The sequence below is a fragment of the Polistes dominula genome, unplaced genomic scaffold, assembly GCF_049000335.1.
Source record: "Polistes dominula isolate Pdom_NZ unplaced genomic scaffold, Pdom_raw_medaka contig_73, whole genome shotgun sequence".
Lineage (NCBI taxonomy): Eukaryota > Metazoa > Arthropoda > Insecta > Hymenoptera > Vespidae > Polistes > Polistes dominula.
In genome coordinates this window covers 6,126,994-6,153,535 of record NW_028300951.1, presented here as the reverse complement: position 1 = coordinate 6,153,535, position 26,542 = coordinate 6,126,994, and the positions used below count along the sequence as shown (strand labels likewise).

Genomic DNA, 26,542 nt, shown 5'->3' with positions numbered 1-26,542 from the left:
ACAATAAAAAAGATTGTAAATAGGAAAAAAAAACAAGTTATTCGTTTTGAATCATAATGAAGAATCACATCATCTCTCTTTCTTAAGTTATCCGACAAGTAAACCGCAATCGGAGCAAAAGGGAGTCATCATCGTGTTGCAAATGACCTCTGTCTAGCAGCAAAATTAGCGGATGCTCTTCAATCCCGAAGATAATTCTAGTACCACGTAAGAGATACTTACTCGCGTTCCACGTTGATCTCTTAAATGCAAAACCTAGAATGCATAAGTATGCAATAAAGAAAAGAAAAGAAAAAAAAAAGATGAAATATAAATAAAAAAAAATGAATACATTCGTATTATCCCATAAAATGGCATTTAATATCAAAATAATTTACCATCGTTAAAAAAAAAAAAATCAGAAATGATATAAATAGAAAAAATATTCAATTTTCAATAATTTCGTATGAAAGAGACAAAAAACCTTAAGGGTTCATTCTGGTTTATCATTTTGAAAAAATTTTTTTTTTTTGCATTTTTCGAAAGTAGACATATGTAGAATTATCATACAAAAATTTTAGAACGATCCGAGCAGTCTAAGTATATTATTTTGCGACCCAAACATATAGAGATATTACAGATAGAGGAGACAAACCATCTGCGATGGTGTAAGTGGAAATGTCTCTGCATGAATACAGCAGCAAAAAACAAAAGGTTGATATTGACCTGACAAAAACAGAATTACTTGAAAGTTGTTTAGGTGGCCACAAATTTAAAATAATAATGAGTGCTTCAACAAATGCGTTTGGGCTATGGTACCTAAACACCTATTTAATGGTAAAAAAAATTGTTGAAATAGCTTTTAAATTGGCAGCTTGTATATTCAACGAAGGTTTTGATCCAATACTGAAAATAATGCCCGTTTTGGAGATAAAACTTGACCCTATCGCAGTCAATTACGCTAGTAACCGCGGCAACACGCGCGTGCGCTCAGCCAATTGTTTGAGCGGAGAAGCTTTGATAGAGGCCAGGACACAACGAAAAAAGGCTAGAGTGGAAGAAAATGAATATTTTGAAGAAGCAGAAGGCATACTATATGGTGCAGGCATCGCAGAATAAGGTAAAGTCAGACTTTTTAAAAATTTGTTAAAAGAAACTTTAAACGCGTTTTTCTCGAAACAACGTTTTTTCGGTTGGCGGGCATGATATCTCCGAAACTACTCAACCGATCCTTCTGAAATTTTAACCACATACTCTACACATGAATGGCTATCTCGCATGCTACAACCAAGTCAAAATATTAATTTTTACTATTTTTTTTTTACAAAAAACTGCGAAAAAAATCGTTGATTTTTTTATTTTTCGAAAAATGGCCGTCATTTTGTTTTGTTTTCATAAAAATTGATAGTTTTAGCATACCCGATAGCCATTGTCATACTGAATTTAAAACCGTTTAATTTTTTTGTTTTAGATCACCCGTTCTCAAATTTCGATGCCCGCCAACAGCATACCTACTTTTGACGGGTTCACGTTTGTCAGCCATTTTGGATGTCAAAAAACGTTAAAAACAATAAAAAAACATTTTTTTCTTGTACTTCTAGAGTGTATTTATCATACCCAACAACTTTCATATGTATATGTATCCTACAAAGCCTAAAAAAAAATCGTGAAAATTGCCTTTTTTTTCGGCGTATAAACCAGAATGAACCCTTAAGACAAATAAAATAAAAAAAGTAGAATTTATAATATCGTATCAATCATCGTATCATGAAAGTACATGAAAATGGAGAAAAAAAGAACATTTAAAAAAAAATTGTAAAATAAAGGAAATAAAATCATAACGAATATTGAACGTGTGTCAACGAGTCTGATATTAAATAATATTTCGCGCAACAATAAAATCAAATCAAATCTAAATGAATACAAGAAAATACGTAAAAAAAAAAAAAAAAACAAGATCTCTACTATAAGAAAAAAAAAAGAAGCAATAAAAAGCTTTGAGGATTTATCGATCAAACTTACACAGAGATATAACACGTATTTACACGCTTTTCTCGATCATTTTTAAACGTTTACGATTTTTATTCTTTTTCTTTTTTTTTTTTTTGTTAATAATGAAGCCGTCGTCGTCGTCGTCGTCGTCGTAATCGGCATGATTTAAGTATAGTAACTTCCTACATCCTAGCCGCACTTGCAACGTCACGTTACGCCAATTGCAAATCTCTTCGAACAGGGGTTAAAAGAGGGAAGGGGGTTAGAGAAAGAGAGAAAGAAATCAAACGAGATACATATATATATTTATACACATTACACACACGTTATACATGAACATGTAAACGTTTACATGAGCATAATATTGTATGCGTTGAAAGGGCGAAACTGTGAGGCGTGGAAGGACGATTTTTAAAGGCGACCAGCTCCGGTTATTTGCGTCATAGATTGCTATCTACTTTAAATGAATCAGGTGCCGGGTGCACCTTCTGTACAATTTTTTCTTTTTTTTTCTTATATATTTTCTTTTATTTTATATTTCTTTTTAAATTATTTTTCTCATTTTTTCGTTGTCCTCTCTTACTATCTCTCTTTCTCTTTCTCTCTTTCTTTCTTTAACACGTTCGAAGTTTTTTTTTTGTTTTTTTTCTCTCCTTCTTTTTTTTTTCTTCAACCGGCGGACGACGGACAGCGTGTTAGAACAGCAGCGTAGATCTGCTTTCGCAATTAGAACTCGTTATTTCGTTGCGCCACGATTTCCGTATGCACTCTCTCGCGTCCGCATGCACCGATAAGACGAATGGTAACGCGCTTCGTAAAAGGATATCTCGAATAAAAGGTTTCCGAGTTTCTTTCTCTCTTTCTCTATCTCTTTCTTCCTTTCTTTCTTTCTTTTTTTATTTCTTTATTTATTTCTATTAGAATTCAGAAATTGCATGACCTCAGATTTACCTGTAATTTTGCAACGTGATATTCTACGTCATAAGAAAATGAATATGATCTTTATCTGTTCTACTATATATCATAAATTATAATTAATTTAAATAAATTCCAATACTTTTGACCGATAGTGTATAGAATTTCCAGTGATATTCAAATTGTTTCGATTCACCTTTTTCACATTTTACCTTTATGAATGTGGTGATATTATTCGATTGAACCCCTTTTCATTACGAATTATTATTATTTTTTCTATTTTGTTAACATCAGCTCACAATACTTTTAAATGTTTTATTTTTTGAAATTTACTTTAACTAAATAATAAGGTAATTTAATCATTTTCATTAGAATAAAAATGCACTAAAAGTGCAAAGGGTTAAAAATACATTTTAATATTCAAACATGTTTGTGACAAATTTTATTTAATACAATACAATGTAATATATATCTACAATCATTCATGGAATGTCAGGATTTCATTGTAAAATAAAGTTTGAAGATCACCGATATACTTGCTTTAATTTAGTATAATAAGTTTTGATTATGCGTGAGCGTTGACTCGATTCAAAGGATAACTCATAGCGTGGGTTTGAAAGGATATGATTCGATGAATCAGACTGCACTGATTTCAACATCGATTTGATAACTTAAAAAAATATTTGATCTACCGATTAATAAATTGTAATATTAAGTCATCTGGAAAATTTGTACTTGAATAATATTCTATAATTCTATTTATATTATTATTATTATTCATCATAGGTATTACAAAATTATCATTGTTATCAATAGTCGGAAATAACTTTCAACTGAAGTATAAACTGCCGTGTGTTATTTCTATTCTTTATTTTAATAATTTTTACATATTAAATAATATGAATCATATACAAATATAATTTATAATACGTTTTACAAATATAATTTAAATATTAAAATGTTATGATATTTTATTCGTAAGATTATAATAACGAAATACGAATGGATATCAAAGAAAAAATTCTGAAAATTTTAATTTCCATATTCTATATAATTTATATAACACTTTTGTTATTATTTATACAAATAAGTTAGTATACCTATTATATATTAAAGATATAGATAGATAGATAGATAGATAGATAGATAGATAGATAGATAGATAGATAGATAGATAGATAGATAGATAGATAGATAGATAGATAGATAAATAGATAGATAGATAGATAGAAAAATTGTTCTTAAAATATTATTAGATTTAATTAAATTCCTAAGATACTTGAAGAATGCACGAAAGTATTATTTTCTCTGTCAAGTTTTGCCACACCTTTAACTTCTTCGCAAACAACAACACAACCACCACCATCACCATCACTATTCTTACTATTTTACTATCACTACTACTATCACTGATATTATTGCAAACTAAGGAAAACAACTTGGACACGGTGGTGACGTACAAGTATCGTGCGATTTTATGAGGAATCGGTGAAAGCAACAAGCCCGAGTTTTATGTTCCTTTCGTTCGTTCTTTCGTTCGTTCATTCGTTTGTTCCATCCAACCAACCAAAGAAGGAATCTTTTTCGATCGATAGATCAATGGATCTATGGATAGATCCGATGCTTGAACAGAACGAAACGAATCGTAATTATTGGAATCCTTTCTTCCGCTTTTCGTTTTTTTTATTATCAAACATAACCAGAAGTGAAATCGTAAACGTTGAAATATCTTTTTTTTTTGGTTCCCATCATTTTTTTCTTATTGGAAACGTGTTGTTTCTTTTATTTTTTTTTTTGCTTCTTCTCGGTCAATTTATTTCTACTATTTTTGCTTCATAATTCTTCTTTTTTCTTTTTGTCAAGGAAAATTTTTTTTATTGAGATCAAGAAGTTTGTTCGAAAAAAAATGTTAATGGAATCAGTGAAAGTTGTACGAAGAAGAAAAATCTTTCGAGATGTTACGCCGCCCTCTTCTATACACCTATATACCTTTCTCAATAACAGGTAAATTTTATACACCTATATACTGTATATACACTTAATATAAAGTAATGCCGTTCAAAAGTATTGGTTACGAATTCAAATTTTATAAAATAATCTTTATAAATTATTATAATGTACTTTTGACTTCTTATTCAATTATTTTTTTTATCTCACTTATAGGTATCTATTAATCATTATTAAATCATTGAAACTAAAAATAAATAGTTTCTAATGGTCGAATTTAGTTTTTGTTTTAATATAAATCAACATCTATGCGTTTTTTTTTAGAATAATTGTATTTATAGTAAGTCAAAATTTAATTTACATGATTGATAATAATATTTTTAATTTTATTTTACAACAAACAAATAAATAATCTATAATAATGTACAAATAATATATAACATAAATAAAAATATTTCTAACAAATTTATAAAAAAAAAAGTATCATTCGTGCCAATAGTTATACTCAATATTGCATATATATCAATGCATACACACCCATATAAACATTTACATATATGAATATATATATATATATATATGAAAAGTAATTTATCTATAGATAAAGTAAATGTATATAAGAGAAATATATAAGACTAATATCATCCTAAAGATTTTCTAAGCATTAGACGACCTCCGTGTCGGCTTTCCACACATTCTCTCGTAATTGCACTCACGTTAACCGTGTTAAACGCGCATGCTACCTTTGACGTACTCCCCGACTGATTAATGTTCCTTACACTTTGCCGATATCGTTGGATCGATTCGAATACCGTTCTATACGGATTTTCACGATCAATAAATTATTGCTCTCGCGTGTTTCCATCCACGAGTCTCTTCGATTTTATTCATTCTTTAACTTCTTACTCCACCTTTTTTACTCTCTCTCTTTTTCTCTTTCTCTCTTTCTCTTTCTTTTTCTCATTCTTTCTTGTATTTTTTTAATCCTTTTTTTTCCTTCTTTCCATTCAAGGCAAATCTTTTGCATTCATCGATGTACCGTTTTACACTCTGACAATCCTTCTTCAATTGATTTGTTACGAACGAATAAATGTCTTACATTTGAATATGTTTAAATAATAAACATTTTCTTTCTCATATATTTTCGTATACATTGTTTCCACCCCAACAATGTTTACATTAGCTCTTCATTCGCATAACATATTTCACCTATCATTAGTATGTTTTCATCATTCGTATAGAAACGACGTCTGTTTATAATACGGTATTGAAACGTTAAAAATTTTCAAAATTAAAACGTAAACAATTCTGGAAAAAGATTTCCTAAATTGTCGCAGGTTGGATAGTAAAGGTAATATTGTTTTTTATTTATTTATTTATTTATTAATGTACATCTCAAACTACTCGTATTTTACACGTACAATCATAAATCCTAATATACTTTACATATATATAACATTGATTTATTAATAAATTTATTTGACAATCGAAATAATTTTAATGCGAAATAATTCATAGAAATTAATTTTTGTTTAATATTTATCTTTAGAAAAAACAAAAGAAAGAAAAAAAACTTATAGAAGTAATTATTAAATTCTTAAGTAGTTAGTAATGTTTTTAAAATGATTAAAACGATTAGATACGTTTTAAATGACTTTCGATGAACGAATTATTACGGTCTTTCTCAACAAGTATTTAAAGTAATAAAGAAATAGTCTACAGAAGAAGGAAAAGAGGAAGAAGGAGGAAGAGGAAGAGGATGGGAAGGAGGGGGATGAGATCATAATTATAAATGGTCATTTTACTTCAGCAATCTTATTTCCACAGGAATGAAATAAAGTAATACTTAGGTATAATACTGTTTTTTATTTTTTTATTTTCTTTGTTGCTATATCGAAAGTAATACAAGTTTAAAACGTGAGATTCAGTTTTATTCGTAAGGATTTACTTTAACAAAGTGGATCTTGCATTTGGTAATTGTCGTTGTAGTTTTCGTAACAAGAAGGGTTAGGTCAACGGGCTCGTGGAACCCTCTATTTAGTCACGCTCGTTAACCTTACGCAAAATCATGTTTAAGATCTTCCTAAGAATTTTTGAAATTCCATCGAAATTACATTTTATTTATCTACAATGACTCCAATTTTTATTCCATTAATTTTTAATGTTAAAATCAATGATAAGATCTTGTTAATTTGATATATTCATAATATTATATATATTTTATTTATAATCGTTTATTATATCATAATATTATTAAGAATACACAATATGTTTCTCTATAAAATAAAATTTCTATGAAAACAAGTATATTTTTTAAAAACAAACAGAACACATAGTACATGCAAAATATATTTAATATTGCAGTTACAAATAAGAATCTTTTCCTTCTATTCGTTTCTTTCGTTTCTTCTTTCTTTTATTAAGAAAAAAAAAACCCATTTCATTTCTTTGAAGATTCCAAACGAGTAAGGGAAAACGTTTCGCTAACCAGTAATCATTTTATATTACCTGTTCACTCACTCAATGGCTACTTAAATATAAACATATCTACCTACTTTACTTTTATTCAAACGTTTCACGTGAAACTTTCAACAATCTCCTTGACAATATTTTTTTGATGTATACAAAAGAAGTTATCAGAATCAAAACTTGTTAATCATTTGATGGATGGTTAAAAAAATATATATTTTTTCTGTTTAATCTCTCCGCCCTCCAAACTGTTTCTTTCTCTTTCCTCTCATGCTTTTCTCTTCTTCTTAAACGTCAAATCAATCGAGCAACAACAGGTGGGCAATAAGCATAGTTAATTCTAACGTTGATTACACTAGTTAGATATACATCCGTATGGGAGGATGTAAATGACATAGAATTGCAGGAAATACCGATTACGGTTGTGCATGCATCATTCGTAGGCAGGTGTCATGAAAGAAGGCGAACATAGCGCACGGATTCCTGTTCAACATTGTTTGTCACGAATGAAAGAGATGGAAGGAGAGAGAAAGAAAGAGATATCTTGTAAGGTCGTCCAACCTTATACGCCCTAAAGAACCTTAACGGGTTCTCTTTCTTGTCTCGGCTGCTTCCGTATCTTCAGCCTGTCCAGATGTGACAAGCCGTTAGCTTCAAGGTCGAACTCACCGCGAGATCAACTATCACAAACGAGATAGCTTGTTCGCGTTTATGTATCAAAAAATCCTTTACTCTCTTACATAGCCAATGATGGTGGTAATGGTGGTGGCCTTGTATGGTTAATATATTTTATAATCGTTGTTCTGTTAGTGTATATAATTTTCTTAAGAACAGATTTTATGAATGATTTTAAGAAAGAAATTTTCTATGAGTTCGTTTGTTATTAAAATAAATAATTTACATATATATTCGTTAACTGTTAAGAATATAATGTAAATAATTTGTAAGTATGTGGCGAAAATGAAATGTCTATGATTGTAATTTGAATTTTAATTTGATTTAAATGTTTTCTAGTTTTTGTTCAATCAAAGGTATGTTTGATTTTATTTTCATTTATTTTATTAATATTGGTAATTATGAGAGAGTAAATTATATGAAACAATTTTGATTTTGATTTCTGTTTCTTTTTTTTTTAAATTCTAAATTATTCTGACATAAAATACAATTTTCTACTGTTATAGTTATAATAGTGAATAATTTAATAATAATTATAAATATTAAAAAACGTATTTTTAAAAACTATAATAGAATTTTAATATATCAGTTATATAATAATAGTTAAGAACAAGTTTGTTAAATATATTTTTAATAATAATTGTATAACCATAATATTATTATTTAGCTAATAAATTGTTATTAAGTCTTTGCATACAAAAATTGGTCCAAAAAAGATAATACTTAGAAAATGTGCAAAACGGCGAATAAATTTTCATGGGAATCGTTTAAAAAAAAAATAATCTCGTTCTTCATCAAACTTTAATTTATCGATCTCGTTTAAGTGGACAAGTAGAATCGAGGATGAGAGGAGGACTTTCTCATGTCGCTTTTAATCCCATGCCGAAAGTTGCTACGTAATATATATATATATACATGCAAAATACATATACGTACATAAGATCGTGGCAAATAAATCGTACGATCGTGTAGGCAGAATCCAGTTTCAATTGTCGCCACTCTTAAAGAAGAAGAAGAAGAAGAAGAAGTAAATGATAAGTAGGGAGAGGTGGAGATGGTGGTAGGAGTTACGGGGGGGGGATTAAAATAAGTAGAAGGTAAAATAAGAAGAAAGTAGAGAAGTGTCTTTAAAGAGACGAGAGAACAAACACGGGCAAACCCGATCCAATTAAATTCGCCGAAGAATTCCGGAATAAATCTCTTTTTCTTTCTCTCTCTCTCTTTTTTTTTGTCTTTTTCACATTCTCAATACAAATTCGCAAAAAAAGCAAAGTCAAAGGAGTTAAGAATAATTCGGACCTCCTGAGGAGGGTTTAAACCTCGTTATATTATACTCGAGAGAGCTTCTTCTGCTGTTCAACGATTTCACATTTTCGCGCCCACCTACGCCTTTCTTTCACTAAATTTTATCCATGAAATACGAAAGCTGGTCGAGAAGAGAGATAACTTCTGAATATTCACGTTTTTATTCACCAAATTATTCTATATATTTCTTTACGTATGTTTGGATACGTTTTAAATTTGTCTTACAATTGAATATAAGTTTTTCTTACGACAAAAAAAAATATATAATCACACGTTTCGTTAAAAGAAACACAAATTTTATTGACTTAGGAATAAATTTTAATACAAAAATATAAATAACATTCTTGAGTAATTGTTTTTCTTTTTTTTGTAATGTAAATTAATTTAAATCAATTTAACAGTTTAAATATATTCTTGCAATTGGGGGGGGATAGGTTTGAAAAGAAAGTAATTAAATTATTTAAAATAAATTTGAATTCTAACAGTGTCTTAACATATAAAATAACAATTGAAAATATCAAACAAAATTGAACTAATTAAAATAAGAAAAATCAGTAAATTAGTTTAACTCTTCGTGAAAAAATGATCGTTCCATTTAAAATGAAATTCTTCTCAAAAATAGTCGAAACATCCTAACAAAATAAAAATTTTCGATTGAACAAATCTAACGATAAAGATCAAAGTTTGGTTAAATGAGACACTAAAGGTAACTCGTTCTTTACCGCAAAGCGTATCACTTCTCTCACAATCATCTATGGATCCTAGTTTGTATGGGATCTAAAAGTATGCAGTTTAGGTTGCTGCTGTTTGTTGGCTGGCTTTGGTTAGAATCAACAGGGAATAGTATTAGTATTAGTACAGAGAACAGCGAATAGTATAGGGCGTGGGGTAGCTAACTACTCTCAATAGCAACAACAACAGCGACAGTAACAGCAACAACAGCAAAAGCAACAGCAACAGGGCCTAGATCGATCCAGCAAGGTGGCCTCAGGCAGACGAAGGGGGAAACCCAGGAGGAAGAAGAGGTGAGGAGAGGGAAGAGAACGACGACGACTTAGAAAGTGAAACTGAAAGCGCCAACTCGGATGCGAGAAGAGACCCCACCCTGGCGTGGTCTACTCGCATACATATACACACACGTTTAACTTCTCTCACTCGTCTCGGTTCACTGCTGACACACGTTAGTTAGCCTACTCGATATAGATTTCTGAAGAAATACTACGGACAAATAGAACAAGATAGAAATAAAAAGATCAAGAAAAAGAGAGAAGGAAAGCGATTGAAATAGGAAGAGTAAAGTATATCATATGAACAATATTTTGTACTTTTAATGTAAATCATTGTCATCGTTAATCGTGTTTATTTGAAAAAAAATAATTTCTCATCTTTTTATTTGAATATTTATATTAATTTTTTGTAATAAAAATATTCATCGATATATATTGAACAAAATAATTTAACTTACTATTACCGTTTACTATTATCAGTATATTAGAAAAATCAAAATAATAGATAGAGTTAGAAACAGTATTTGCACTAGATTGAATATGAGAAAAAAAATGTGTAAAGGAAAACCAGTTGGACGGGGGTAATTTTTTTTTATTCTAAAGAAGGATGTCATTTTTCTATCTTCTTCTGGACGAGTAGGTGTATACCGAGCAGGACACGTCTCGTGTGTGCACGAGCGCAACTATCTCGAGAATATCCAAACGGGGAGAAGAAGGAAGAGGAGGAGAAGAAGGAGGAGTGTTTTAAAGGGGGGATCTTAGAAAGTAAAACCGAAGAGTTAAACTTATTATGGTGTGTATATATATATATATATGTATATATATATATATATATATATATATATATGTGTGTGTGTGTGTTTTATGTGTGTACTTGTAAACCCCACCCTGATGAGCGGCACTTGGTTTCTTTTACTGGACAACACTGTACAACTGTAGTTATGTGTGTAATAAATGATTGGTGTATCTTCTTTTCTCTGTATGCGTGTGTGTTTACGTGTGTATGTTTATGTGTATATGTATTCACGCGTGATTAGCGAGAGAATCGCTGTAAGGCAAATCCGTGGAAATGTGGTGCAGGTTGTTGTGTTGTTAGACTTAAAAGACTCAAGAGATGAGATTCTCAAGAGCAAAGTAAAAGTGGAACGACTCGAAACCGTCTCAAAGGCTTTTCTCGATCCTCCTTTTTTTCTTTGGATACTTAACTTCTTCTTCTTCTTCTTCTTCTTCTTATTCTTATTCTTATTCTTATTCTTTCTAATCTTATCGTTTTTTCTCTATTTTTTATTTTTATTATTTTATCTTTTCTGTTTCATCCACTTCAACCGTCTCTGTCCGTCTCTACCTAAGGTTTTATTCGACGAGTTCTTTTCTAAAACGGGATCGGTGTGTCGGTTATAGAAGAAAGCAAAACTAGTGCCGTTCCCTAACGGGAAAGGATTCACTTCTTGAGAATTCAATGCTAGATTAGAAGATGGTTTAAGAAAAGAGAGAAGTTGTTAAAGGTGATAGGCAAAAAATTGTTCCATGATATGCTTTCACCTTCTACTAGCGTGAAAATTCAAACGTCTCAGACAAGATAGTTCACAATTAAATATATACATTAAATTTCTTCTACCTTCTTATTAAAATAATCTCGATGATAATGATAATAATAATAATAATAATAATAATAATAATAATAATAATAATAATAATACTAATACTAATAATAATAATAATATTAACAATAATGTATAAAGAGATCATTAGACGGTTAGATCGTTATCCTAGGAAATACATTATTTAATCTTTCTTTCATCTTAGGATTTACAAAGGATTTCCTTAATGGTCTTAATAGTTTTCCCTCCTCCCTCTGTTTCCTCCTCTTCCTTCTCCTTCTTCTTCTACTTCATCTTTTCTTTCATTTGTTCCTTCCTTGGGCTTAAAAGATTACGTAGAAATTACCGTGGAAATGTAGCGACGACGTATCCGGCGAAAGAGCAAACAACACGCAGAAAACTTATTTATGGGTACATCTGTTTATCCTGTTAAGGCATTTCGAAACGTTCGTGCCTTGCGACTGGGACGATTGCCCCCTTCCTCCTCCTCCTCCTCCTCCCCCTTCTCCTCCTTCGCTAACCGGGAGAATGATTCCTACCCCCCCGCAGCTGTGTGCGATAATGGGTCACCGCTTTCGCACTGGCACACCTGCGTTCCTCCGAGCTTATGCATGTATACCATGGCACCACTCTTCCTCCCCCTCCCCCTTCTCTTCCTCTTTATTCTCTTTCTTCTTTCTTCTTCTTTTTCTTCTTCTTCTTCCTCTTCTGAGATTTTGTACTCTCGAAATAACTAACATATTCTACTCTCTTTGTCTTTCCACTTGCGATGATTCACTCAATGACTTTGCCATGATTTTACATAAGTTGCTTGTCTACTCGTACATTTAAGGGTACACGTTTGTTTGTATATGTGTGAGCGTATGTGTGTTTATGGTTTTTTTTCTTGAAAATTTATTTTCTTTTATACATCAATGCGAAATCATGAATTTTACTGTGATTTTGTATAAATTGTTCATTTAAATATAGAACGCATACACAGACACATACACATACATGGGTGTATTTAATGCAAAGGTGTGTGTTTAATTTACTTTAAAACGTATCTTCATTTATTCACGAAGTATTTAGCAATCGTATCTCCGAGCATCTATCTAACTTCATTCTAATTGATCCGTAACAATGTGTTAGAGAGATTTTGCGAAAGAATTGACACGATTTGATTCCCAAACGTCTCTTTCCGCGACGTTTTAAGGCATAATTAAATGGACGACGTTAAAAAAAACAAACCTTTTTTTCCATGCTTTTCCATAACACACAAGGCTATTATTCTTTTCTAGCTCGGTGGAAAGATGAGTGGCACAGAACAGAAGAAGATTAGAAAGAGAAGGAGTTTGTAGTGGGATTAGAAATGAATTAGGTGGGGGGAAGTATGAGAACGTTAAAATCGCGTGTCTCTCGCGTGTCTCGACGATGGTATCCTCCCACAATCGTCTCGAGTGATCCCAAGAATATCCATGGCGACCCCTCTTCTTCTCATCAGAGATTTAACACCCATTGAGAAACATAACTGATTTAAATGAAATAGAATTTTGTTAATTTTACAATACCGATTAACCAAAACTTTTTTTTTATTATTTGATCATAATTATTTCATTCATTTATTTTTAATAATAAATTATTAGATATACATTGATCAAATTTAATTTTGTCAACATACATATCGTTGATGTGTGTGAGAGAGAATTGTTTTATTTTAAATAAAACGAATTTTAATATTTTATAATTTTATTGGTTAAAAATAATTTTAATAATTCTATTCTACTTAATTGATATACGTTATTAGAAATATAAATAATTGAAATAATATAAAAATAATTACAAACGTAAATTGCATAATGACCATTATAACAATTTCTTTTTATTCATTTAAATTATCATACAACTTTTGAATCAACAATTTGTTCCTTTATCAGATAATTTAAATAACCTTTTACCTTCTCTAATTATTTCTAACGAATTTTAATAATAATTATTAACTTTAAAAAATTCGATGATTCAGATTTGAGTCCAAATGAATTCAATTATTTATTTTTAATTAACGAAATATTTTATGACATTTTAAATAGGATTAGCAATAATTTCGTTGTTCGTGTATAGAAACAAAAAAAAAAAGTAAAGAAAAGAAAAGATATAGAAACAAAGAAAAGAAATTTGATAGGGTTCGATACTTATCCTTCCGAGAATCTTATCCCAGAATCCATGCCTCGAGAGACACACGAACCTTTCCGATATACGTTAACTCCTTCTATATACTTCCTTCCCTAAGGAACAATACAATGTTAAAGAGATAAAATCCTCTACAGTCGGCAGTTAAATTCTATATTGCAGACTCCTAAGACTTTGTCTTCTCATTGGACAACATACTCCAACTTACCTTACGTAAACTTATCTATCTTTTCGTGAAAACTAACTGCTCTGCGATTAGAAGTCGATTTCTTAAAAAGTTAAAAATTATATTATTAAAAAGAACAACAACAACATAAAAACCTACACATATATACAGAATTATTATTTTAGATAGAACTGTATTTTCTCAAAATACAATCAAAATCAAAATTATTACAACGAATCATATCAATGAATATTCATGTAATTGAATTTGTAAATGCAAATACAATTAGACAAAATTATTGTTAATAAATAAATAAAATAATAGATTACCATTATATAAAATTATCATCATTTAAAAATCATATATTATACAATTATCGTAATCTAAAATGATAAATAATTCCAATAAAATTAATAGAACTGAGTTGTTTTAATTGCAGATAAAAAAAAAGAATAATAATAAGAAGAAGTTGTAAAGAAAATAGGAAAATATATATCGAAGATTTCTTAAACTCTCGTTTCTTTCTCATGAAAAAGACGAACGAGAGACGTTGGCCCCGTAAACGGTTCGGATGTTCTCTTGCCCCATAAATGGCTTGGCATAGTAGTGGCGGCAAGCCGAGAGTTGGGTATCAGCGGCAGGCATCTGAAGCACTGGTGTACCTACCGATGTGTTCTTACACGTGTGGGAAGAATGTGGAATATCGCGAATGGAATGAAGCAACCTGGGACACGCCGCGTGTAATGCGCGCTTCGCCCAACAATGTTTCCTTTGCTTTTGCTTTGCTTTCCTTTGCTTTCCTTGCTGTGCGATCTCTTGAACGAAGAGACAGGATGAAGAAGAAGAAGAAAGAAGAAAAAGAAAAGGAAGAGAAGAGAGGATTGGTTGTGCTTGGAGAAGCATGTAAGTGTGTGTAATAAGCGGGAAACTAAACACCGTGAATTACTGAACAGGTAAGATGATCTAGAATGAAGAAAATAACGTAATTGTCGGAGGTTAATCGATTATTTCAATATTTTTCTTCCTTTTTGTTTTCGTATTCGTTTATTGTTACAGGAATATTTTTTGTCTAATTAATTTCCTTTTTTTCTTAATTATTAAATAAACTGTGGGTATGATCTGGAGTGAAGAAAAAGATATAAAATATGTTGTGTATATATTAAGATGTAATAATTATTTAATATTTAATCTTTTATTTCAATAATATATATATTTTTATTTTTTTCTAATTTATTACATAAACCTTGGGATAGTTTAAAGAGTAAACTAAGATAGAAAATATGTGTTTGTAAGTATATTAACATAATTAGAAGTTGATTATGTAAACATATTTTATTTTCTTTGTATATTTATAATTATAGGAAATTTTTGTTTAATTATTGAGATGATCTTATTAATAACCTAAGATAATAATAAATAATATGTTAATCATATTTTAATATAATTATCTATAATATTTGTTTCGTAATTTACATCTAAACAGTGTATAATAATCTAGATAGAAAAAAGAAGAAAGAAAATACGCGCGTTTATATATTACCACACGATTAAATTTAATAGATTATTGGTCTATTTTTTTCTCTCTTTTTTCAATTAATTAATTCACTCACACATTCATTTCCATAAACAACGTTTTAAACCTAACACTTAAGTAAACAAAAAAAATAACTAGAAAAAAAGAAATAGTACATAATTATATAATTATCGAACTTAATGGATTATTTGAACAGCTTACGTTTTTTCCTCGAATTTTTTCATTTCATGAAATTAATAATTATTAATGAATAATTATTAATATTTATTGCTTCTTGTTTTGTTCGTCATCGTTGCAAGATATTATAATTCTTCTTCCTTTTTTTCTTCAAACGAATACGTAGATTCGAGTGATCGTTTTTCATAAACAAAAAATGAAGTAAATTTTTCGGATCGTTAATAATTATTAATATTTTCTCTTATCCCTTTTTTTTATTTGTTCTTTTTTGTTTCTTTTAACTTATTCCACTCGAGTCCTTTTTGGCATTCGATTTTCTTTATATTAGATGAATTTCTTACAACTATCTTGAAATAATTTAACATACAATTTAACCTTTAACACTTTTATATTTTTAAACATTTTATATATCTTTATAATTTAAAGAAAGAAATTTATTAATCGTTAAGCTCTCTATATTATTATTTTGTATAGTATCTTATAAATTTCGTACAATGCTCGGCTTATCTGGGCCAAGTATCACAATAATATTATGTTTGGTGTCTTTCACCAAGCTTTATTCGTTCAGAATAAACCTTGCAATCCTTTTTAACTCCTGTTAACATGACATGTAGCTTCTCATTCAATCGAAAATAGAATGACCTGTTATTTCGGCCAATTCATTGACGAAAAATCAAATTCATCTTCACTTGAAACGATTCTTTTATAGTAGTTCATACTTATTTTGTTTCGTAACATTAAAAATGATATTTCTATTACCACAACTATCACATTAAAACAAACGTCAAAAACACATTTATAACAATTCATATAAATTATGTATTAAAACATTAAAAATTGACAATTGCTTTGCTGACATATATTTTTGAAGTTATTTATGAAATGATAATATTTAAATAAAACCTAAATAAAAACATCATAATCGTTCGAATTATCGTATTAAAAGGAATGATAACCAATAATAATCTTTCTAGTGCAAAAAGGGTTAATTCTAACGAATTTACGTAGATTCGTATTTCGAATGGAATGAACGTTGTTCATAAACGTAGTTGGTAGAATAATTACGATCACGTTTAGATAGCATTTGTGTAAGGTAAAACGTTTGCTGCTGCAGTTCGGGCGGGACCCAGTTCGTTTTACATGGTACGAATTAGGTTCGATCGTTGAAACGAGAGATCGACATCGCCGTGATCGAGAAGGGGAGATGTGACGTCATCCTAAATACCGAATCGACTACAAGAGAAAACCGCCACCGATATCTCGCAATAATTGCTCCGTGGTCGGTAGGTCGGCAACAACGTAATCGTCGGGAGAATCGAAAAGATGAAAACATAAAACGGAAAAAAAACAAAGATAGATAGATAAAGAGAGATAAAACAGATCATTATGGATAAATAAAGATAGAAATGATAATTAACAAATGTAGGTGTCGAAAATTGTTGGTAACACCCGTCGTTACCAGTGTTCTCATTTTTTTTTTCATACACTTGCATTCATTTTGGAAATGTTGTTGTTTTTTTCTTTTTATTTCTTTCTATCTTTTTCTCAAGGACTAATACCTGTAACAAATGAGTCATATGAAATTAGCAAAGGCAACCGGTAGATCGAATCGAGCAAGTAGCAAGTCACATTTTTGTTATTAAAGTTTCTTTTTATTTTTCTCTTCTTCTTCTACTTTTTTCTTTTTCTCGTTTGTGAGATAGAATTAAAGATATATGTATATACTCGTGCGCGTAGAATAAAATAAAACGAAATGATAGATTTGTTCTCGTTCTTTTTTTGGAGCAATAAAGAATTTCGGTTTGTAGTCCTTGGGCAGGAGAAAAAGAAAAGAAAAAAAAAGAAAAAAAAATAAAATCTATAAAATAAAAATAAAATGATACCAATTGCATTTTCGTCGAGATCATTTTTACGCGTGTATGGGTGTTGGTATTAATTTTTTTATTTTTTGTAACATTTCTACATCTAAAAACGTGGAAAATAAAATGCCTAATATGAATTGATACTAGTTGTTTTTTTTTTTCGAATTGATAGAAGTTTTAATATGTTTAAAAATAATTTAATAAAAAATTTATAAGAATTTTAAAATATAAAATTATTATTTATATATTTTATTTCGAATAATTGGAAATAATTAAAATAGTATCGAATATCTCATTTTGCTTTGTTCAAACCATTGATATAAAAAAAAAATAAAAGAAACCAATTTACAATCAACGTGTTTGAAATAAAAGCAAGGTTCAAAGTCGAAGAGTTCACTATCATTATCATCATCATCATCATCATCATCATCATCATCATCATCATCATCATCATCATCATCCCAGAACTGGCAAAATAAAAAGAAAAGAAAAAAAAGATCACCAAAGAATGATCCAGGTGTTCACCTGGTGATCCTCGATCTTTGAAACAACGTTCAACATTCCTAGTTGATTCATCCGTTAGAATCGAGTCAAGCCGTTTGAATTCACGATCCCATATCGGAGAACGAAACGCACGTTATTTACCGTCGACTGTTAAAGTTATGCTGATTTATTCCTCGAAACTCTTTCATTCCCTCTCCACCCTCCCCCTTCCTCCTTTTCCTCTTTCTACCAGTTTTTTCAATCCTCTAATCCTCTTCATCATCGAATTCTAACATTGACTTAGTAATTAATGTTAATTCTTAACGTAGACGATTTCAAATTTATTTGTTGAATTCAACAAAATGATTTAATTAATTAGAAATACATTAAATATTATTTTTTTATAAAATATTAAAATAAAAAAAGGAAATTATATATAAATAAACAAATATGAAACATCGCGAAAGATCTCTCGTAAGTATTTATTAAATTCTAATTCAATTCACTAAGATTCTCGATTAAAAAGGTGCGCCTCATTTGACAGATGTCATCATAACTAACAATTTATGTTAGTTAAGAAATATTCTAATGGGATAAGTAGATGAATTTATTTAATAATCCCGATAAAAAGTTGTCCATTAACGTGAAATTTGAAAAGTTAACTCAAAGAAAAAAAGAAATATCATCACCGTTTCATTTATATAATTAAACCAATTTTTAATTTATATAATAATTAAAAATAAAATAAACGAATGAAAAATAAATGAACAATCTATAAGAAGAATAGAAAATGCAAATATACATAATAACTTGTATATACTTAAAGAATATATAATAGTAGAGGTTGCGTTAACACCATGGCCGCAAAATAGACTTCCGGTGTTCCCCATTGTCGAGCTCGTTCCCACTGTCACTCGATTGCCGATGCGGTATCAGCACTGTTGTTGGCGTGGTGAACCTTTTGTCGCGACTACGAGGACATCTCATCGTCTCCTGTACTTCGTTCATTCTTCCATTCGCGTAGGCGTCTAATGATGGGGTTCTCGAGATGATGGCACGTAGTGTATTACACACACACACACACACACACACACACACACACACACAATATATATATATATATATATATATATATATATATATATATATATATATATATATGTAGGAGAGTTTTAAGTGTAGCAGAGGTAGACAAAAGCTAGTATTCAGTTCTTTCTGTAGATCTCATTTTATTTGAAAAAGAGAAATCTATCCAGATTAAAAGAAAAGATTAGGTGGGCCATAAAACCATAAACGAACCTTGAGGGTTATTAGGATATTGGTGTAATAAGAAACCATGTGTGCAGTGTAGGGACCCTTTGAAGAATTTCCGATATGCGATGCCATAAAAAGGTGTAACATTCCGATGTGCTAGATTAAGTTTCTGTATGCATAGTTCCCACTACCGAAAACCATAGGCTGTACCTGTCGGTGGACTATGGGGTGGATCCTTATGCTATTGGTCAGTTAGATTTGTAAGCTTCTTCCCTCTCAAAAAGGGGTGTAGGTGATTTCTGATATAAAAGACATGGAAAGGAATAAGAAGGCAGAGTCTCGGTGGTAGAAGTAGCACCGTAGCAGTCGTAGCCTTAGTTAGATATCAGTTGTAACAGTCGCAGTCGTATCAGTTGTAACAGTCGTAACAGTCATAAGAATTCAGTCGCTCATCTAAGTTGTAACCGTAAGTTTGTGAAATTAATATTGTACCTTTTCTAATACCTGTTTTAAATAAATCTTATAGTAGGATTAAACTGGGTGTATGTTCACCTCGCACCTCTCACCCTAAATAAAATTAAAATCCCTACATTTGGGGGCCCCTCCGGGATTGAAAAGGTAAAAGAAAAAGTTACTGTTAGTTTCACATGACGAAAGTTGTTAAGTTGTTTAGTCGCAAAGTTGTTAAGTTGCAAAGTTGTCAAATTGCATAGTTGTCAATTTGTTAAGTTGTAAAGTTGTAAAGTTGTAAAGTTGTAAAGTTGTAAAGTTGTAAAGTTGTAAAGTTGTCAAGTTGCCAAATTGTCAATTTGCAAATTTGCCAATTTGTGAAATCGTAAAGTTGTGAAGTTGTGAAGTTGTGAAGTTGTGAAGTTGTGAAGTAACACTGTAAGATGACCGACGCACACGTAGAACCCGTAGACTGCGGCTCAGGTAAAGAATTGGACAGAACGGTTGTCCGCAAAAGTTGCAAAAATAACAAGACCCAGTTGACAAAAGAAATGATCAAGAAAATGAAATCAGTTGAATTAAAAGCAGAAGCAAGGAAGCTGCAGTTATCAACAAGCGGCACGAAGGAAGTATTAAGAAAGAGACTGCTCACACATATCGAAGAAATAAATAAAGAAGCAGACGAAGAAACAGACGAAGAAACAGACGAAGAAACAGACGAAGAAACAGACGAAGAAACAGACGAAGAGATGGACGAAGACACAGAATCGGAATATGAATACGAAAAAACGAAGAGAAGTGCACCGTCGCCTTTTTCGATTCGAGATGTGGAAGATAGTCTTCCAAAATTTGATGGAGATGGTTTAGTCTCAGTAAAAAGGTGGATAAACCAATTCGAAGAGATGGCAGAAATCCTCCAATGGAACGATCTGCAAAAGTTGATCTATGGAAAACTGATGCTGCGAGGTTCCGCTAAGCAATTTGTAGAATCGGAGCAAGGTATCATCTCGTGGGCAGTTTTAAAAAGGAAGTTATCTGGTGAGTTTAAAGATAATGTCAGTAGCGCGACGATTCACGCTCAGTTGGTTGAAAGAAAGAGACGGCCGGACGAAACAGGTCGTCAATATATCTACGTGATGAAGGGAATAGCAGCATTTGGTAGAGTAGAAGAAAGAGCGTTGATAGAATACGTAATTAACGGGGTGGTAGACGATGAGATGAATAAAGGGATTCTGTATCAATCACGATCTTTAGAAGAGTTGAAAAGAAATATGGAAATTTACGACATTATGAAAGGAAAGTCAAGAGCTACGAAGAGTTCAAGCAGAGGTGATAATGTTGTCAAAAGAGAAAGAAGAACGGAGGAAGTTAAGATGACAAAATTACGATGTTTCTCGTGTGGTTCACTCGATCATAATATAAAACAATGTCCGATGGTAGAGAAAGGTCCAAAATGTTTCCGTTGTAACGAATTTGGACACATTTCAAAGACTTGTGAAAAGCGTGTCAACCTTATCGCCGCTTCGGAAGATTCAAAGTCGATGGCGATACAGGATAAAGTTGTGAAAATGGGTACAATACGAGAAAACGAAGAGAAGGAAAAATCCAGAACCACGCTGAGCGAGAAGATTTAGAAGAAGAAATCAAGAACCACGTTGAACGAGAAGATGTAGAGGAAGAAATCAAGAACCACGCCGAACGAGAAGATGGAGGAGAAGAAGTTCAGAACCACGCCGAACGAGAAGATGTAGAAGAAGAAATTAAGAACCACGCCGATCAAGAAGATTATGCAAGATCCGTCGACGAAGAAGACGCCGACACAGTGTTGAACGAAGAGACAGCGAAAGGTGTTTTTAATATAACGGTGCGTGAGTTAGATATTAGACCACAGTGTGCGAAGGAAGTAAATCAGTTGATAAAAGATCATAAACCCGTAGAAAAGGTAAAAACTCCGATAGAAGTACGAATTAAGTTGCATGATAATAAATCCGTAGTGTTAAAATCGCGTAGATTAGCTCCGTGTGATGAAGAAATTTTATACGGACAGATAACGCAATACTTGGAAGAAAGTGTCGAAAGTGTCTCACCTAGTGAAGTTGAAAAATTTAAAGAGTTTGACGAAAAAGTAGAAATCGTGCCTCCAGCCAAAGAAGAGATCGCAGAACCAGTAGACAAAGAGGAATTAAAAGAAGATGTTGTACAGGAAAGAATGAAGATTAAAGAAGAAGTATTAGCTGAACATGTTGAAAAAATACAAGAGGAAGCAGAAATCAAACCAGAAATAAAAATTGTAGAAGATTTGATAAAGATCACGGTGGAAGAAAGCAAAGAAAGAATACCACGGATAGATGTTGTAAAAAGTAAACTTGAAAAGCCTACAGTAAATGCAGTTGTAATTCCAGAAAAAATAAAAGCAACGGTTAAAGTGGAACCCACCGGAGAAATCAAAGAAGAAGAGATTGAAAAAGACGAAACAATGTTGATATCCGAAGAAAAGAAATTAGGAGCGATTAGGACGATTGCAGAACCACGACCATATGAAGATTTCACGTTGGAAAACGGCCTGTTGAGAAAAAGAAAAGAACGCGATAAACAGTACGAAGAAGAAACTCAATCTTCGGGGACCGAAGATTCGCAGAATGGCCGAATGTAGGAGAGTTTTAAGTGTAGCAGAGGTAGACAAAAGCTAGTATTCAGTTCTTTCTGTAGATCTCATTTTATTTGAAAAAGAGAAATCTATCCAGATTAAAAGAAAAGATTAGGTGGGCCATAAAACCATAAACGAACCTTGAGGGTTATTAGGATATTGGTGTAATAAGAAACCATGTGTGCAGTGTAGGGACCCTTTGAAGAATTTCCGATATGCGATGCCATAAAAAGGTGTAACATTCCGATGTGCTAGATTAAGTTTCTGTATGCATAGTTCCCACTACCGAAAACCATAGGCTGTACCTGTCGGTGGACTATGGGGTGGATCCTTATGCTATTGGTCAGTTAGATTTGTAAGCTTCTTCCCTCTCAAAAAGGGGTGTAGGTGATTTCTGATATAAAAGACATGGAAAGGAATAAGAAGGCAGAGTCTCGGTGGTAGAAGTAGCACCGTAGCAGTCGTAGCCTTAGTTAGATATCAGTTGTAACAGTCGCAGTCGTATCAGTTGTAACAGTCGTAACAGTCATAAGAATTCAGTCGCTCATCTAAGTTGTAACCGTAAGTTTGTGAAATTAATATTGTACCTTTTCTAATACCTGTTTTAAATAAATCTTATAGTAGGATTAAACTGGGTGTATGTTCACCTCGCACCTCTCACCCTAAATAAAATTAAAATCCCTACATATATATATATAACATAACACCACATATACATATAGACATACACTACAACAATATGCGCATATTCATATATTCACAAATGAATTTAGTAAAGAGACACGTATGAAATCATACTGATGTAAGTAACACTCACGTACTCTAAGAACTTTGTATAAAAAAAACGTCATCGTACGGAATAGAATGCATAAGAAAGAAAAAAGATTAAGAATGAAAGAATGAGAAAGATAATCTATCGTCCTCGACAACATAAGAATTCCGATACCGCCTATATGTGTGAACACTCAAATATCACGATCGACGACCCTGAAGTGACACCCAACACACGAAGTCAATCCATCGTCAACATCGTCTATCTTTCATCCGGTTCACTCAAAACGTTCAACTGTTGAGTAACTATTACGCTTCTTGGATTGAATAAAATTCCTCATTATCTAGGTCTCCGTCATTTATTTGGCAAATTTGATTAAATTATTCATTGAAAAAATTAGAGCATATACAATGAAATTATTTATTTTTGTTTTTTCATTATCACATTTCAAATTATTTTAAGGTTTAGTGTTTTCAATTACCAGTTATAAATATTAAAAGAATTTGTTGAATTTATCTTAACATTGGGTTACACATACATAGTTGTTTATTTTTATTTAAAATATTTTTTTTAATTAACTAAATTAGATTAAACGTGTTTCATCTAAACGTAACGTTCATGTATGACCATGTTCGAATTTATGTTAGATAAATAACAAATACAGGAATAAGGAAAACGTTCTTGAGGAGTAGTTCAAGTTTCTCAATTTGTATATTTTTTTTCTTCTTGTTCTTGTTTTTCTTGTTCCTATCCTACCGTAACGCCCTGACCAGGTAACTGTGTCAGGACTGCCGTTGTGTCCGAGATCAACGAGGTTGCGCAAGAAGGCGGAGCCAACTGGAGATTCACGAGGATCCAATGATCTTAACATCTTACTCTTTCATTTTACTTAACAAAGAATCAACTCAATACTACGTAAAAATAAATAATTTTTAAAGTGATATAACATATGGATTGAACATTAAAAAACTTGTAAAATTAGATTGAAATTGTATGAATATTTTCATACATTTTTCTCTGAATTGTTATTTAATATTTTGGAAAAATAATTTGCTAAGAAAAAAATTCATATCGATTTGGAAAATAATATTATTGTGAATAAAAAATATTAATCTAAGTTTCGAGCTAACCTAATTAATTAAATTCAACGTTTCATTCATTTAAGATTCATAAGATAACCTTGATATGTATGAAGTGTGGTTAAGATTAATAGTAACAGGTTATCTAAAGGGTTATATACTATACACATTTATATTCTCTATATATATAAGTACGAAGTATATAATAACCTAACGGTCTCTAGTAAGTGCCCTAAAGCAGGATGAAAGTGGACGCCTACTGACCTAAACCAACCATCGGTGGTTTCGTGTCCGGTGGCACGCGTTAAGAGGCAGGAAGAGAATCGTAGTAGTAGAAGAGTAAAACGGGATAACGAGCGAATGTAATGGGTGGTAGAAAAGGTAGAACGGGAGTCTTGAAACCGTAATAATACCCTGGAAGGAAGAGAAATAAAAAAAAAAAACAGAACAAAATACCAAGAAAAAGAAGAAAGAAAAAAATAAAAAAGAAAAAGAGAACCGATTCTGGTCCTAGGACAACAACAGCACACGCGGATCGGTACGAGTGGAATGTTGAAAAACCGGTAATACGGGACCTGTGTAGAAATTAGACTCGAATCGATTCTGTTACTTGAAACCCCCTAACCCCTCTCTGATCCTACGTGAACAATTATTTGGGATCATTATAATAATGAGGGATATAATAATGATTCAAATGAAAGATTATTAAAGTTAACATCGATCGATTCTTAACGATCATCGTGAAATCGAATAAATCCAATCTGGACCACCAATGAAGAAAGATGAACAGTCATGAACGTCATCCCAAAATGTATCTATCTACAGATAAAGTATTGTAATCTTAGTCCTACGACAACTAAACATTCGTAATCGTTTGAAGGAAAAATAACGATAGTTTGAATATTAGAAAAAGTGGGTGATCTCATAAGGGAGACGAAAAAGTCGCAAACGGAAGGAAATTTCCTTGAATAGTGCGCGGCCGGTTTTAAAATAATTGAAAAGATGAAGAAGAATAAGAAGAAAAAGAGGAAAAATTATAAGAAGAAGAAGAAGTGGAAGAGGAAGAATAAGAAGAAGAAGAAGAAGAAGGAGTAGTAGTAATAGTAGTAGTAGTAGTAGTAGTAGTAGTAGTAGGAGGAAGAAGAAAAAGAGGAGGGGGAAGAGGAAACAAATCCCCTGCGAGAAAGACGGGTGGGGTGTCGGTACAGTTGCAAAGGTGAATTAGTTGGCTGGGAGGTTACTGAGCGAGTAACGACAGAGAGGAGATAGTGAGCGTGTTTTTATGGTGGTGGGAGGATTCCGGCGTGTCCAGCGGGTAGGAGGAGGAGTGGTGTATTGGTACCAACACATAAGCATCCACCTCTAAAGTAGCGAATCGTAGTGAAGTGGAAAGGGAAGGACAAGTCTCTCGACGTTCCTGCTGCTGCTGCTGCTGTTGCTGCTGATGCTAGTGTTGGTGTTGGTGTTTGTGTTGGTATTGGAAGTGCTCCTCGAGAAAGGAGAAAAGGGATTTATCGGAAAAAAGAAGAAAAGGATTTGCGAGAAGGAGAAAAAGAAGAAGAAGAAGAAAAAAGGAGAAGGAGAAAGGAAGGAGTGAGTGAGTTGTGGAAGGAAGAAGAAGGAGGAGGAGGAGGAGGGCAAGTCGCGTGCCGGCACGGTGCTACTCTCGACTGAAAGAGAGTATACCGACGTGTCTCTCACGGTAAACACTATAGAACACTCCTCTCTTCTCTTCTCTTCTCATCTCGATCATATACTATCTATAAGTATATATATATATAAAACCATACACACGAGGAAATACAGAACGGTACCACACAACTCATCGTCAAAGTTAGTTCGTAAGAATCGTCTTACTATACCTTCTCCTAGTATCATCTTAGTCGTCGTCATCATCATCTTGGTCGTATTCCGCGTGGACTCACCTACCTATCTACCTACCTACCTACTTAACAACCTACCCAACATCAACCTACGGGTTCAATCTACCCGCCCAGTCGATGCTCCATAGCATACTGATCTCTTCTAGACATTTTCAAGATCTATCTATCTATCTATC

The 26,542-nt window shown here is 31.9% G+C and overlaps 1 protein-coding gene across 1 annotated transcript; it reads left to right on the top strand.

The window, feature by feature from the left end:
- Positions 1 to 527: 527 nt before the first annotated feature.
- LOC149032673 (uncharacterized) lies at positions 528 to 1,686 on the top strand. Its single transcript, XM_089172207.1, has 2 exons — positions 528 to 1,099; positions 1,451 to 1,686. The coding sequence occupies exon 1, from the start codon at positions 658 to 660 to the stop codon at positions 1,096 to 1,098; it is 441 nt and encodes a 146-aa protein (XP_089028333.1). The 5' UTR covers positions 528 to 657; the 3' UTR covers position 1,099; positions 1,451 to 1,686.
- Positions 1,687 to 26,542: the final 24,856 nt, after the last annotated feature.